The following is a 14,605-nucleotide window of genomic DNA, read 5'->3' as shown; positions in this document are numbered from 1 at the left end:
TCTTCCTTCATCATTGGTCTGTATATGTGTTGACATCTTGGGTCTATCTGCTCCGATCTTAGAGACCAGAACATGCTTGAATAGCAATGTAACTAGGACTGTTGCATGAGGATCTGTCTCTTGTTGAAATCAAGTGACTGTCAGTTCCTCTTAACTGCTGGTTTAGATCAGAGCAACTAGTTTGCTGTCTTTTCCCTAGTTTTTAACTGCTGTTGTTTGTCTCATCAGTCACAAACATGTAAGAGCAGGCAGCTTCCCTGTATCATGTGTCTTATAGTAGCCAGGAGGAAAAATTATAAAAACAGGAAAAGGAATTTTGCTTCCCCCCGATATTTTCCTAGCCCCTGACTATTCACAGTTCAGGGATGTTTACTCTCTTCTGAATAATCTTGCCAGAGTTTTGATTCTTCCATGTAGAGTTTTCTTTTGTTATCGTCCATATTCTTGAATTTACTTGTTCTCACTAACTGTGTTTTTGTTTGTTCCAAAACACGCCAGCTGTGCATGCACGGCTTTTGTGAAATGTGTCTAGGAGAAACATGCCAAGCATGTTTGTTTTCTTGCTCTGAATAAGGAAAGGCTTCGGTGCTTTCTGCCTGGGAAGCCCACAGCTGCCACTGATAATAGGTAGTGTAAGAAGAGGATGGAGCTGTCCATAGAGAAGAGGTGTAGGCATGTAGCTGGAGGACAGCTATGCTATATTCTCATCAAGTCCTCAGTCTGGATTATTTAATGCACAGTTCAAGTAAGGAAACAAAAAACCAAACAGCTGAGAAATGGTGAATGGAATGCTGTACTAGTTCAATTTCTAGCACCTGGATCCAGAGGTAGAAAAATGTGTACAAAATGAATGAAAATAGAACCGATGAGGGTGAGTACTTGGGGTTCATTTAGGTTTCATCCCCAAAACAAAGTTAATGTACCTGGGTAAGGACATCAGGAGTGCTTTTCAATGCCTAAGTTTGAACAAAATTTTTAAAACGTGGGCTCATTCCACCTTTGTGGGTGCTATCACTTGTCAGGCTTGTCCTTGACCTCTTTCTTTAGTGGCTTTGCACTCTTGTTGCAAGAACTTTCTCCCTGCCACACTGAACTCACCTGAATTCTAAATCTCCTGAAGGTGACTGTCAGCTCCCTGTAAGATACTAGGAGAGCACTGGGAAGTGTCTTCCTCCAAAGAGTGGTGGTGACTGTCTTATATCCTTTCTTTAGCCTTTAGTCATCCAAAATCCTGGTGTTAGTGAGTGAGTCTATATGTTATTGTATTAAATTATTCTGATAGTAATTTTAGTTCTACATTGCTCTTTCTAACAATAAAAGAAAGCTAATAGGTTCTTGCAGTTCAGCATTACTATCTTTACTTGCCAATCAGGATTCCTTTTCTTCAGTTATTCCAACATGTTTGTTTGCCTTATAGGTTTAAATTTTCATCTGTGCAGGTCTCTGTCTGGTATGCTGGTAATACACAGCATGAGAAGAATATTTGCTGTCATAGGGGCACCAGCAGCAAGGTAAATGCTGCATCTACAGCAGTGTTTTTGTTCTTCATTACTTCTGTGGCCAAAACTTTATGACAAGGCTCAGCTGGTAATGAAGGACTTACTCTTTAAGAGAAAAAGCCTATTCTGTATCCATAACAATGAAAATATTTATATGGTCTATAACATTTTGAGTTTATACATCAGTCCTGGAAAGGAAGCCATCCTTAAACTTTAATTTTGTAGTATAAGCTATCAGCTCCCTTAGCTTTCTTTGGGGTTTACGGGCTTAAGATATTTGTTGTTTTCACTAGCAGAGCAGATTACTAAGGTCAGTATGCTGCCTTCTCCCTTATGTTACATTTTTTGACAATATATTCAAAGATAATTATAATCTTTGTTATCCTTTGAAAACTGTACCAGAAATTCCTATTAGAAAATACCGTTTTAGTGTTTTACCTGAAGGCTTATGTTTCCATCTTTTTTGTCATAGATGTTAGCCATAATGTCCTTTGATACAAACAGAAGATCTAACACAAACTTCTCAACATTTTATATTTAAAGCTGAGAGTTGTAAAGGATTAGTTCTTCCAGTAAGAGTATCTCACTTGAGATCATAAAGTTTTTAATTAGATATTATTTGTAGAAACATCTTCAGCCATTGGAATGGACCAGAGAGAAAATGGTGGCTGCCTTCTCTGGAGAGAAATTGTATCTAAAGAAGTGGTTGTTTCTACTTTCTGTGATAGGAATATGGTTTAGAATTTTTTGAATAACAAATCATGTGGTTTCACAATATTACATATGAACTGTGTGATCTAACGTAACACCTTTGTATATGCATCTGTGACTTCAGGAGAGAGATTTGTCAGCGTTGATATTTTGAAAAGTATTTGCCAAACATGCTGAGGCAGGCATTCAGGATATTTTCACACAGCTGTCAGTGGTGTTAATTTTGATACTATTTTGCTTTTGGTGTTGATGTCATGGAGGAACCTAGTGATCATGGCATTATGCTATAGAATCAACCAAGAGACCTAATTAATTAAACAGGTTAAATAGTTGCTGTTTTGGGGAATGCCAGGACTCAGGACTTTACTTTGTTGGATGTGTAAGAAGCTGAGTAAAATCTAGTGCAGCAGCAGTTTTCAGTTCCAACACTATTTTTTTTAAAGCTTCTGGTTTTGCTGTGCTATTTCTTTCTTTAACTCTTCAGCAAGTATACCTTCCTTAATTTATTTTGCATATTAGAACATCTATGAAACCTATTATGTGAAAATATTCTTTTCCTGTCTTCCTGTAGAAGCAGTTCAGAAAGCTCTTTTTTGAGGAAAAAAAAATATTATTTGGAATAGTATGAATGGCCAATTACTATCTATAAAAATTGTGTTCAAGAATAAATATACTCGAATTCAGGCTTTTTAAAGAGAGTGAAAAAGGAAATAGTGTGTTGTCTAATCTTACCAGAAACAATTTTCTCTTGAGGTCAAAAGGAAAGGGCATCCATGGGCTTATTCCGGAATCCAGTGCTATGCTTTTCAGGATTCAGTTTTGGATGCTGCAGTACATGTTGCTGCTGTATTGATTCACTTATATTTCATAGTGATTTTTAGATTAAAGAGGATTTAATTTTGACTGTGATAAGGAATTAATGATTTTTGCTGACTGAAAGCCATATTTTATTGAACACTGTGGTGACAAAACAGAATTGCAAGCACTGCAAACTTAAGTGGTTGTTAGCATGAAAAGTAATTGGAAATAACAGCTTTCTACATGAAAACAATTATCCAAGACTGAACATGCTTCTTTCTCAAATCTGTAACACAATTAACCTCAAAGTTATCTAGTAAAATAAAAGCTTCTCTCCTTTCATAGAAGCTGGTTGGGGTCATACTATTTGAGTAAGACTACAGAGAAAACACAGTACGTTTTCAGCTCTGTGTGGCACAGGTCTGAAATTTATGCATGATGTAGATAGAGATTGCACATTTCATACTGCGAATTCTTGGTGGCAATGGAGTGGGATGCATTGTTAGTTGATGCAGTGCAAGAGCATATATGAGAAAAGGTATTTCAGTGTGGTCAGAATAAAATCTTCAAAACAGATAGGAAAGCAAGAAACTAAAGCAGCATTTTAAGGGTCAAGAAGATCTGGGGCAAGGAAGAAAATAGCTTACTAAGCTTGCCAGGCATAACAAGTGATTACCAAATATGCTATTAAATACAGTCACAGAATCACAGGATAAGCTGAATTGGAATGGACCCACAAGGATCATCGAGTCCAACTGCTAGCCTTGCACAGCTCTCTATCATGGGATCAGTAGGCCAAGCAACCACATCTTGAACTGAACTAGCTCTATAGCATAGCTATCCTTGCTGTACATAGCTGTTTTGTACACATAGATGCATGCTATATGTATAGCTATACACAGCTATTTTTATACCTATAACCTGCAACTTTTATGTAGAAACAGGTACGTCTGTGTTCTGGCAACAACATGAACTGTACATATTAAAGTAGTATAGAAGAAAGTTTACTTCATATCCAGCTTTGTACAGCTACTCTTGTTAATCTGACCTAATTCTTTAATAAATAAATATGTGTAAAAGATGTGTAAAATTTCATTGGGAGTAAATAATTTTGTGACTCAGGAACAGAAAAATTCTAAGTACTCTAGATTAGTATAGATTCAAAAGTAATTTCCTCAGCCTATTCTTGGATTACCAAAAAAGCACGCATGTAGCAAAAATGCAGAGAAATATGAGGTGTTTTCTTGGAAATCTCTTAGCATCAGGTAAGGTAGTCTGTCTCTAAGAGATTCCTGTTGTGAGGAAATAAAATTCATCACAAATGAACTGTGCTTCTTTTGTTGTTTTTTTGTTTGGTTGGTTGCTTTTTTGTTGGGTTGTTTTTGGGTTTTTTCAAAAATTTTTTTAGAACAGGCTTTCCCATATGAAATGAATTCTGCTTTTTATTCCACTAGCAGAATCCTTCTGGGCTCGTTACCCATTGCATAATTTAAAGGCTAATCTGTTTTCATTAATCATGTTTGTGAAGGATGCTCATGGACAGTTTGTTTTGGATCTTCTGTATTTTTCCTGAGACACATGTCATTTTGAGATTTTTTTTTTTCATCCTGATTATCTTGTATAGTATCTAGGTCTTTTATACCAAGTGATCATTTCCATAAGGATTTTCTCTGATTCTCAGTAACTGTCTCACGGCTGTGCCATTGGCCTGAAAATCACGTGGAATACTTTCTTTTTCTGGGAAGGCACAAAGTTTACTTTCACGCCTAAGAGGAAATTCAGTGTGTAGACAATAGTAAAATACAATGAAAAAACTGTAGTTATAAATGGAAATGCCAAACAGAAGTTCATCTACAGGCTTGTTTCCTGAACACTCATTCCCCTATGACTCCTGTAAATTAAATTAGATGAGCTGTGTTATTTAAATGAAACACTGGAACAACTCTGAGCATACAGAAGACGGTGTAATCTAGAAGCTTATTTGTCCTTGTTTATCCAACCTTCAGCTAACTGAGACTCCTGGTTAACTGAAAGTCGGTCATGTCCCCTGACAGCTGTGTGCACTGTGCATTACTCCCCTGCTTATCCAGAGAGACATCTGAAACCTTCAGAATAATGGAGTTGTGGGTAAGTGGGTGAGCACTGCATGAAGCACATTGCTGTCTGGGGACATGACCAACTTTCACTTAACCAGGCATGTCATTTAGCAGGAAGTTAGAAAAACACATTGCAGGAGATGAAGTGTCTGTATGTGTTTGTTAGCTCTCTGCTGTTAGATGGTTTGTATCAGAGTTCATATTCAGGGGAATTGCAAAATAAGTTTGATCTTTGCAATTAACCAGGGGTAGGGTGTTGGATGTGCTGTGATCTTTCTTGGTTAGTTGACCTTGAATATAGCACAAGTAAATTGTAAAAATCTTTGAAAATACGTATCTGAAACTATTCTGCAGTATGGGTCTGCTTTTGGTCTCTTCATTAAACTCAATTGAATTTTAATTGCAGTGTTAGATTCACAGCTGGCTCAGCTGGCTAGGTGGGGCAGTGATACCCTGCAGAAGATCCTACTGTGCTTCCATCCACGCTTTGTGATTGCAGAGCTGCATGCATTGAGAGAGCAGCAGGAAAGGGAAAAGACAACCAATAACAACACTTCATTTCTGTAGCAGCAGCATCTGTTTAAATGATTGAGTGGCATTCACCAGGCTCTTTGGCTTTGCTTTCTGTGAGGAGGATTGCAGCTGTAGTTCAAGGCTGTTTCTAGGAGGCGGATGGATGCCTCTGAAGGGCTGACATTCTTGTCAGACAGAGATGATTCTCTGTGGCTGAAGGAGCTCTAAGATCATCTGGAAACTTCCTTACCCTGTAGGTACAGAATAATGTGCTGAGAGGAGAGACTGGCCTTCGCAATGGAGGGAAGAAGGGCTGTGCTTAGTTAGCAGACTACAATCAATGACTCTTGAGTGGTTTGGACTTGAAAGAGTTGCCTGAACCTCTTGAATATTTGCGATGCAGAAGGGAATGTGTATCTCTTTGATGTAGGTGACAAGGAGCTTGTGTGTTGCAGTGAGAGGTGAGGTATACAATACCAGATGAGAATCTGATGCTGATATAACTCTAGCAATGGGAGATAAAAATCAAAGTGTTCCAAGTGGTGACTCCATCCCCCGTCCATAACTCTGGAGAGAATGGGTCCAGGATGGCAGCACAGGAGAGAATGATGTTAGGGACTACAACTTCTTACCTATCTACATATCTCTAAGACTATATGTTAAGAATCCATTTAACAGTGAAGGGGGAGAGGAAGGGATGTTGGTGAAAAGTTGTGCATTAAGATCATGCCACATAATTTAACTTGCTTTAGAAAGTGAGAGAGAAATGCTTAGTGTAGGTTCTGAGAGACAGGAAATGCACTGAAGTTTAGAGTAAGAGTTACCCCTGCAAATGGGGTCTTTTGCACTGACTTGACTCTGTTGCTCTGACTTGTCTCTGTTGTCATTACTTTTAAAATCATGTTCACAAATCCTAACTATTTGTTTTGGTGTTTGTTTTTAATTTTAGGATTAAAGAGCCCCTTCAGGACAGTGTAATAGCTACCTATGAAGAGCATGAAGATAGCGTGTATGCAGTTGAATGGTCCTCAGCAGACCCGTGGCTATTTGCCTCTTTAAGTTATGATGGGAGACTGGTTATTAACAGGGTTCCCAGAGCCCTTAAATATCATATACTATTATAATTTGTTTGGATTATGCTGGAGTTGTTACCTTGTGGTACACAACTGGTAGGTATTGTTTAGGGTTTTTTTCAGGATCTATTTTTTTTAAGTATAAATGTTAAAATTTTGTTAAGAAATATGTACTAATGTAGACTTGTAATTTGTCTTTTGTATTTGCCTTGAGAGACTATGAAGCATTTTCTGAAGGCTGTACTACCTAAAAGATTTTTTTTTTTGAGGGCTAATCACTTTGTGAACTATAAAGTTTCTGAAGATAGTGGGTACTTTCCACACTGTTACTTTATTACATCAGCTTTATGCAAATATAATGAGTTACAGAAATGTTATTATGCTGATACAAAACTGGGACAATGTAGGGTGCTTGTAGCAGAAGTGATCTACTTGTTTTCAAGAGTAATATTTTATATTTCTTGTATGAGCAGTCTTCTGCTTTTAGCTGTAGCAACATTCTCCTAACTGTTCTGGCCACAAATAAAACTGGGAGTGGTCTAAAAGGCATTCTTAATACTTTGTAATATTTTAAACACTTTTTCTCCTATTTTAGCATGTCTTCAGAAGAAATGTTTTTTGTGAAGGTGAAACCTTCAAAACATTTTTCATTTGAGCCTTATGATAGTATCAACAAAGTAACATCCTGCAATTTGTGAACTAAATACAATTCTCAGCTATGTATTATTACTAGAAACAATATTAGTCTTTACCAAAATCTCTGATATAGTCACATAATGTGTTATCCCATATTTATAGGTTTAAGTTGTGCTGTGAGGGACTCTGGAACTGTGCCACTGTTAACTTGAAAATGTCTTTAATTCTTGTCCACTTAGACTTTCTTTCTTACCCTTCCAGCTCCGTGCCAATATGCAGTATGCTGACATGATGTAAAAGGCTTGCAACTAAGCACAAAATATTTTTGCTATATCCTACTTTTTGCAATAGGTGACCTAAACACTGGTTACTGTGCTGTTACAAATGCTGAGAACAGGCAGATGCTGTGCTGTAGGAGAATGCGCAGGAAATTTCAAATGTAGGTGGAAGGCATGGTGGAACATTCCTGCACATACTGACATCCTGTCTTCCCCTGGCATAGAGTGCACTAAGATGAAGATTCTGCTGCTTGCTCTTTTTGTACCCAGGCTAATTGAAGCACTAATTATTCCCTGCTGCCTTTTCACCACTGTTATATCCCTTTAACTCCAGAACTTGGGTATGTGCGACAGTGTTGGTTGTGGTAGCATTGTGTAAGATCACTCTGAAGAAATGGCAATGAACATGGGATGGAAGATCAATACCAACCTCTTCCAGTGATCCCTTCTGTTGCTATGGCAACTGTTGGTGTTAGTGTTGAGAGACAGCCTGCTGCTCACCTCTGTTTGTCCTTGCCCACTCTTGGATCGAAACATGTCCAAATGTGATTTGTTGTGTACACACAGCTGCTTCAGTGAGATCACGTTTGGAGAGCATGATTGACTGCTGTAGGCCAAAACATCCAGAAAAGATGACAGTTTAATTCTATTTCCATCTTTCTTAAAGAGCTTATTTGGAAAAATTCATAGAAGTGAAGTAATCCAATTAAATATCTGTACTATTGTTTGCATTTGTGTTAATGATGTTGTCTGTCTGCTCCAGAATGAATGCTTCATTGGAAATTCTGATTATCTGATTTTCTGCGTTTATATTTTAAACTTGTACTATTTCAAATTGTTTCAATCTGTAATTAGGCATGAGCTATTCACCTGTATACTGTAAGAAAAACTACATTTCCAAATCAGTAGTGCCTCAGTTATCTGAACAACAAAATCCTTGGTTGGGCTGCTGCTTTAGATGTGGAGCTTTTCATCTTCAGACCCAAAATCCTGTTGGGTATCGTGTCTGTCCCGCCTGTGTGCCACCCTCCCCACCCAACCCCTGGAAAAAAAAATGAAAAAACCTCTGCAGTATATCTTTGGTATGCAGCAGAACTCATTAAAACTTCCTTCACATTAGCAATAAAGGTCTAATGAAACTTTATTGTCTGGTAGTGTATATGGCTTGCAGTGTGAAGGTGATGGGGAAATTACATAACACTGTGTGGGATTTGACTTGATTCTTAACATGTAATAAATGCAGGATAGATTTCTGACTAGTTTTATGCAGCTGTATTTCCTTTAGTTTTGTAAGCTTATATGAGCTGGAAAGCTCTGTAAACAAGTAACATCAAGAAATTAACATCAAGAAATGTTTTATTTTAGTTTTGTTGAATGTGTGTTTCACTCAATAGGGGAAAAGAGAGTGGATGAACACTGGGAAGGAAGGGACTAGCAGATCGAATTTGAATGAAAATGCCTTACAGTAGGATCAAGAAAGCAGGAAGGGTCAATTTTTAATCATTTTCAGCTGTCTGTGAAGTGGGATCTGGGCTACATGTACAGCACTGGCAGCAATATGGAAATGACCTTCAGAGAGGCAAGGCTTTTGACAAGGTTTCATTCCAGGCTGTTGGGGCAAGCAAGCTGCTGTAGGATGAAAGGAAGGGTTCTGAGATGGTTAAAAAACTGATTAAATCTAGGAAATAGGAAGCAGGAATAAATCACATTTCATGGCCAAAACCAATAAAATTACTGGCGAAGTCCACAAGGATCTGTGCCTAGGCATGTGCTTTGTACTCATGACCTTTTGGAAAAAGGGCTGCATAGAAATAGCGTAAAGTTCGCAGAACTGTTCAGAGTAGTAAAGATAACTGAAGAATTATGAAAGGGCCTTTTTTCATGGATGATAAAAGGATAGATGACATTCAGTCCAAGAAATGTTAAGTAACTAATATGGGAGAAAACAGTTGTTTTACATACTGTGGGCCACCAATATGGCTGTTACTTGGAAGGAACATCTTGGGGGTTTTATAAATCTTTAAAAACATTGGCTTAATAGAGGCTAAAATTTTAATTAAAATGTTGGGAATTACTAACAAGCAAATAAAGAAAATAAAGCATTGTTAATTGCCCAAAATAATAAATATTTATAAATCTATGGTGTATGTGCATCCTTAATGCTGTGTGTGGTTGTGGTTTCTTCCATCTCTAGCCACATATAATAAAACAGAAAGATTTTAGAGGAGAGTGACAGGAATGATGAATAGCATGCAACACCTGTATGAGGATAACTAAATAGACTGAAAGGCAGATGGTTGAGAGGGAATGATAAAAGTCTATAAAATCACAAGTGGCAGAGGGAGAGGATGAATAGGGAGTGATTGTTCACTGTCTCTCCTGGTACCAGAACTAGAGGTAATTGAATGTAATCTGCATGTGGTGGCGCAAAGCATACGAAATAAGGTGGTCTTCACAGGCATGGAGGTGAGCTATGGCACTCCCCTTTAACGATCCCTTCCCCCTGCAACAAAAAAAACAAAAACAAAACCTGCACAAAAAAATCTCAATGTTAAAGTTTACATGACTTGAAAGTAACAAACAGTACTTGAAAGATTAATCCTTTAAAGGTTGCTAAATATAAAGTCAACATCTCTGACTTAAAAAATCCTTTTGACCCATCAGTTGGTGGACACTACAAAGGGTACTGGCAGAGAATCCCCATGTGCTTGTCCAGTCTTTAATTACCTCCCTGGACAAGTGCTATTTGCCAGAAAAGGTAGAAAATGGAAATGAAAAGTAATAACTGAGTCTCTAAAGTTTTGCGTCTAGAGCTAAGACAGCACATTGCTCCTGCATGTTTCTATTTTTTTACTTTTATTGTGAGTTGTTTCAGGGGATTTCAGAAAACTATCATGTCTCAGGTGAATTTCTCACAGAATCCCAGTATTGTGTTTGGAAACAATATTGTTGCAAAATACTCCTTGCCAATAAGACTGCGAAGGCAAGCAAATTTCTGTACCAAGGAGTCCATCACTGGATGGATGGTCTGACTGATCTCACAGCTCCGGGTTGTTTTCAGTGTCTGAAAATTCTGTTTACACAGTCATATAGCAGCGTTGGTAAGCACAAAGTTACTCTGTTTTCAAACACATCTTCAATGATTTTTCTTTCTTTGCAGATTGTGTCCAGGTAAGAAACTTTAGTAGGTCTTTGTTGGGGAAGATGAAATAGGAAGGCCTTATAGATGTGATTACCTTGCAAAAGATGCTGAGAATATGGAAAGTATAAGTGAGATTGAGATGAAGACAAGCTTTGAGTTGAAGAATAACTAGGAAAGAATGCTATGGCCACTGAAGGTAACCCCCCTTCTTGACAGAACAATGCCTTCTGCATTGTTGACCCTTGGACCTGCAGGCTGGTCCAAGGGTCAGAGCAGACCCTGCCTGCTTGGCAGAGGGTCCAAAAAGCAGTTTTTTAAGGTTTAAAATATAACTCCATATAGTAATGTGATGATTCTTATAGGTTGTATGTAAATGTTGTAGGGTTTGTTGCTTGTCCTAGATTGGTTAAGGAGAATTAGAATATTCAACACAGAAGATGATTTATTGTATTGTAAATGGCAAATCAGTCTCTTTTTGCCTCTCTCTCTCTCTCTTGCTTTTCTGACCTGCCTCGAGCTGCGTCTTGCGGCTCTGGCAGGTTTCTCACACCCACACTCTTTCACAATAAACCCCCATGCTCTAAAACCCAACTTCAGAGATCTCTTGTTTCTGTTCCATCCTCATAACCAAATACCACAGAATTAAATCCTACAGGTCTTGATTTTGAAAAAGTGAGTTACAGTATTCCTTAAAAATGTCATATTTTCAATTTTGCGGTCTAAAACTTGTTTCTTTCTAGGTTTGATGCTGAAAATCTTTTCCTTTTCACAATTATGTGTTAGTATGTCTCTAGTATGGAATTTAAAAAATCCATGATAATGTGGTATTTTTATGCCACAGAAAGTGAATTAACGAAGAAGAAAGACATTTATAATATTTTGTAAAGGTTTTGAGCATGATCTAGGTGAAACTGATCAAGTCTTGGCCATTTAGCGAGAAGCTTGAAATAACAATCTGTTTAACTTGAACTAAAATGGTGCTATCGTAACATTAAGAAAAAACCAAAAACCCAACCCACCACCAAACACCAAAAAGCAAAAACCTCTCAGTACTGACCTGAACTTTTCCTGTGGTGTTAGTTCTAAAATTAGCTTGATCTATCCTGAAGTCCATGCAGTTAATGAATAGCTTGTCAACATCAGAATGAATGAAGAACGTATGTTGGATGGCTTGGGTAGACTGCATGTTTGCTCTAAGCCTGTAGTCCTTTCCTTGTACCTTTTCAATTCTTGAAGTTGAGTGGAAAGAAGAAGGCATATGATCTGGATTATGTGCAACACTAAAAGTAGTTGAAAGCAGTGCTTTGTAAAGAATTAAGCCTCCAGAACACAGAATTTTCCAACAGAGGACAGAAACCAATTCTGTATTTGTCGCTGCATTTGGGATTTCTTCATCTTTCAGCCTGGTACCTCTGGCAGTATTTGAGACTGAAATTCTGCAGCTAATATAAGATGGACTTCCACAGTGTCATCTGACTGTAGTCTGACGTGGTAAAACACCACGAGGTGTCTTATATGCCTTTGATGTAACTGGAGCAGTGAAAAGTAGGTAATCATCATTAAGATCAGCATGTGGATACAAGTTTGTAGTGCCATAGAGCTTCCATTTGGCTTCACAGAGGATGTCTGGGGTATTTTTCCTTTTTCTAGAGGATATGAAGAAAGTGCTTAAAATTGTCTTGTGATGCCTGAGATATGAATGTTGTTCTGAAGCTGCAGAAAGCCTGTGATTTCTGGAACAGCATGCAAAGGAACTGAGGGAAAACTGCAAATCAGTATTTCATGAAGACTGGCCTTCCTGTAAAGGGAGCTGCAAGGTGTGAAGCCATGGATACTTCCAGAACTTCTTGCACATTGCTTCTGCTTGTCCCACCTGCTACTTTGGTCAGTGAGAAGCTAGCAAAGTGAAAAGAAAATGACATCAACAGGTTTGGAGTAAAAGACAGAGTAGAAGAAAAAGTAGAAAGGAAGACTGACAAGTATGGAATGAAAAGTGAACTGAAAAGGACAAGATCAGGGAAATTTGGGTCACTTGGAAAAGAGAAATAGGAAAGATGGAAGAAATTGGCATTAAGTGGAGAAAAGGATAATGGGGTAAGGAGTAAAAAAAGTCAACAATATTATTTTCTTGTTTTGGCCATGATATTAAAGATCCTTAAATTTCTACCATGTTAATCTTCCTGTGTTAACTGATGTAAGTGTTAGAGAATTGCTATTTATGTTGCAACATTTTAGTTCCGATATTGAAGATGGTTCATGTAGGTTAGTTATTAATCCATAAGCTATTAGTCCAAATGTGTACATTTTAGGGGTTTAGGATTTTTAGCTGTTCATTTTTCTTTCCCTTTCAGTGCAAAGTTAATAGATGGGATAATTAACCCAAGCCAGCAGTAATCTGAGAGGCAGGAAGAAAATTTCAAGTGGGCTGTTAATACTGAGTCACAGTAGATAAATCTTTAGAAATACCTGTTTATGACAGACACTTTATCCCCCTGTTTATGACTTCAAGGGAGTGTCATAGTCAGAACATCTCAAGATATTTGATGTGATTTATAAATATCTGAGGTCCATTCTTCCTTCCACACTAAATTACCTTACAGCAAAATAGTTCTGAGCTATTATTGAGAAAACTTGTTTGATGCTACAGCTTTTGGTGCTATGGCAGCTCCAGCTTCATAAGGGAGCCTTAGCGCTCCAGCACAGGAGATAGCTTTGGGGAGAAAGAGAAGAATAAGTTTTACTAAATCCAGGAGTCAGGCTCCCAGTATGAAGATGCCTGGCAAATGTTTGCCATTGCCCTGGAGCTAAAGCACAACTGCCAAGCAGCTGGGCTGAGCAGGAAAGACCCTCTAATGTACCTTCTCAGCAAATTGTCCATTTATTCTGATGCTGTGCTGAGTTCAGGATTTTGGCAGGAGGGACTGTGGAAAAGCTCCTAAACAGAATGAATTGAGGAGAATATGGAAAACCTTGGAAAACCCAAAGATACCACATACTAATCATCAAGTCTGGATGAGCTGAATCTTGGGGTGGCAATAGAGTTGGCAGACAAACTCATTGAGCCACTGCCAGCTTCTAAAAATTTGCAGAGGACTGAGAAGACAAGAAAGACTGGCAAATAGCAGAAATGGTATTGATATTTGAGCTATGTGGAACAGCAGTGCACAGAGTTGGATAAGGAAATGTGTTTCAAAATGAGGAAATTTCAGCCAAATTATGAATGTTTTATTTGTTTGTTTTTAATGGAGAGGTTTGTCTTATAAGCACCAGTCAAAATACTGGCAAATATCAGAACTTAGGAGATCACATTCATGCAACCAAGTGGGGATTATGCATTTTGTTACACAGAAGAGCCAGAATTCTAGCCCAACAGCTTATATGATTTCCCTTAAACCACTCTGTTTTTCAAGGAGGGTGGGTGGAACATAGCATGTAATGGCAAATTGAACTTGTCTTCAAGCACACTTGAAGAAAAAAAAAATGAACCTGCAAGTGTTAGTTTTTCATCATTGGAAAGAATTTCTGCTAAGGCAAGTAATGAATCAATTTTGATTCTTCCTGGAAAGTAGTTGGTGAGGAGAATGCCTGGAAGTTGACTTTACAAAGGTCATGAATAGGAATTACCTGTTTTCCAGCTTGCAGTTTGTGGGGTAAAGCACTCACTTGAGGACCGCCAGCCATGCCTTAATAAATGCATTTAATGTTTTAAGAAGTTACCTATCTAAAGCTGCTTCCAAACAAAGGATTATCCTTCTCAGGATAATGATATACTAGCACAAACAAGAAAGCATCTTCTTAAGAATGGTTCTTTATCATGATGAGGGTGGCTGCATAACACATTTATTTTCAAGTACAAAAG

At 37.9% G+C, this 14,605-nt stretch overlaps 1 protein-coding gene across 3 annotated transcripts in view; it reads left to right on the top strand.

The window, feature by feature from the left end:
• EIPR1 (EARP complex and GARP complex interacting protein 1) overlaps positions 1-8,748 on the top strand; it is a 74,469-nt gene extending 65,721 nt beyond the window's left edge. For all 3 annotated transcript variants that reach the window (XM_085056796.1, XM_085056795.1, XM_085056797.1), the window contains one exon: positions 6,567-8,748. In XM_085056796.1, coding sequence (XP_084912922.1) covers positions 6,567-6,741 — 175 coding nt within the window. In that variant the 3' untranslated portion in view covers positions 6,742-8,748. The remainder of the gene's footprint in view (positions 1-6,566) is intronic.
• The last annotated feature ends 5,857 nt before the right edge of the window (positions 8,749-14,605 follow it).

Source organism: Lichenostomus cassidix, chromosome 3 (genome assembly GCF_008360975.1).
Source record: "Lichenostomus cassidix isolate B80296 chromosome 3, HeHo_3.0, whole genome shotgun sequence".
NCBI classification, from domain to species: Eukaryota; Metazoa; Chordata; class Aves; order Passeriformes; family Meliphagidae; genus Lichenostomus; species Lichenostomus cassidix.
Note: the sequence above shows the minus strand (reverse complement) of the source record. Positions and strands in the feature narration are given on the sequence as shown.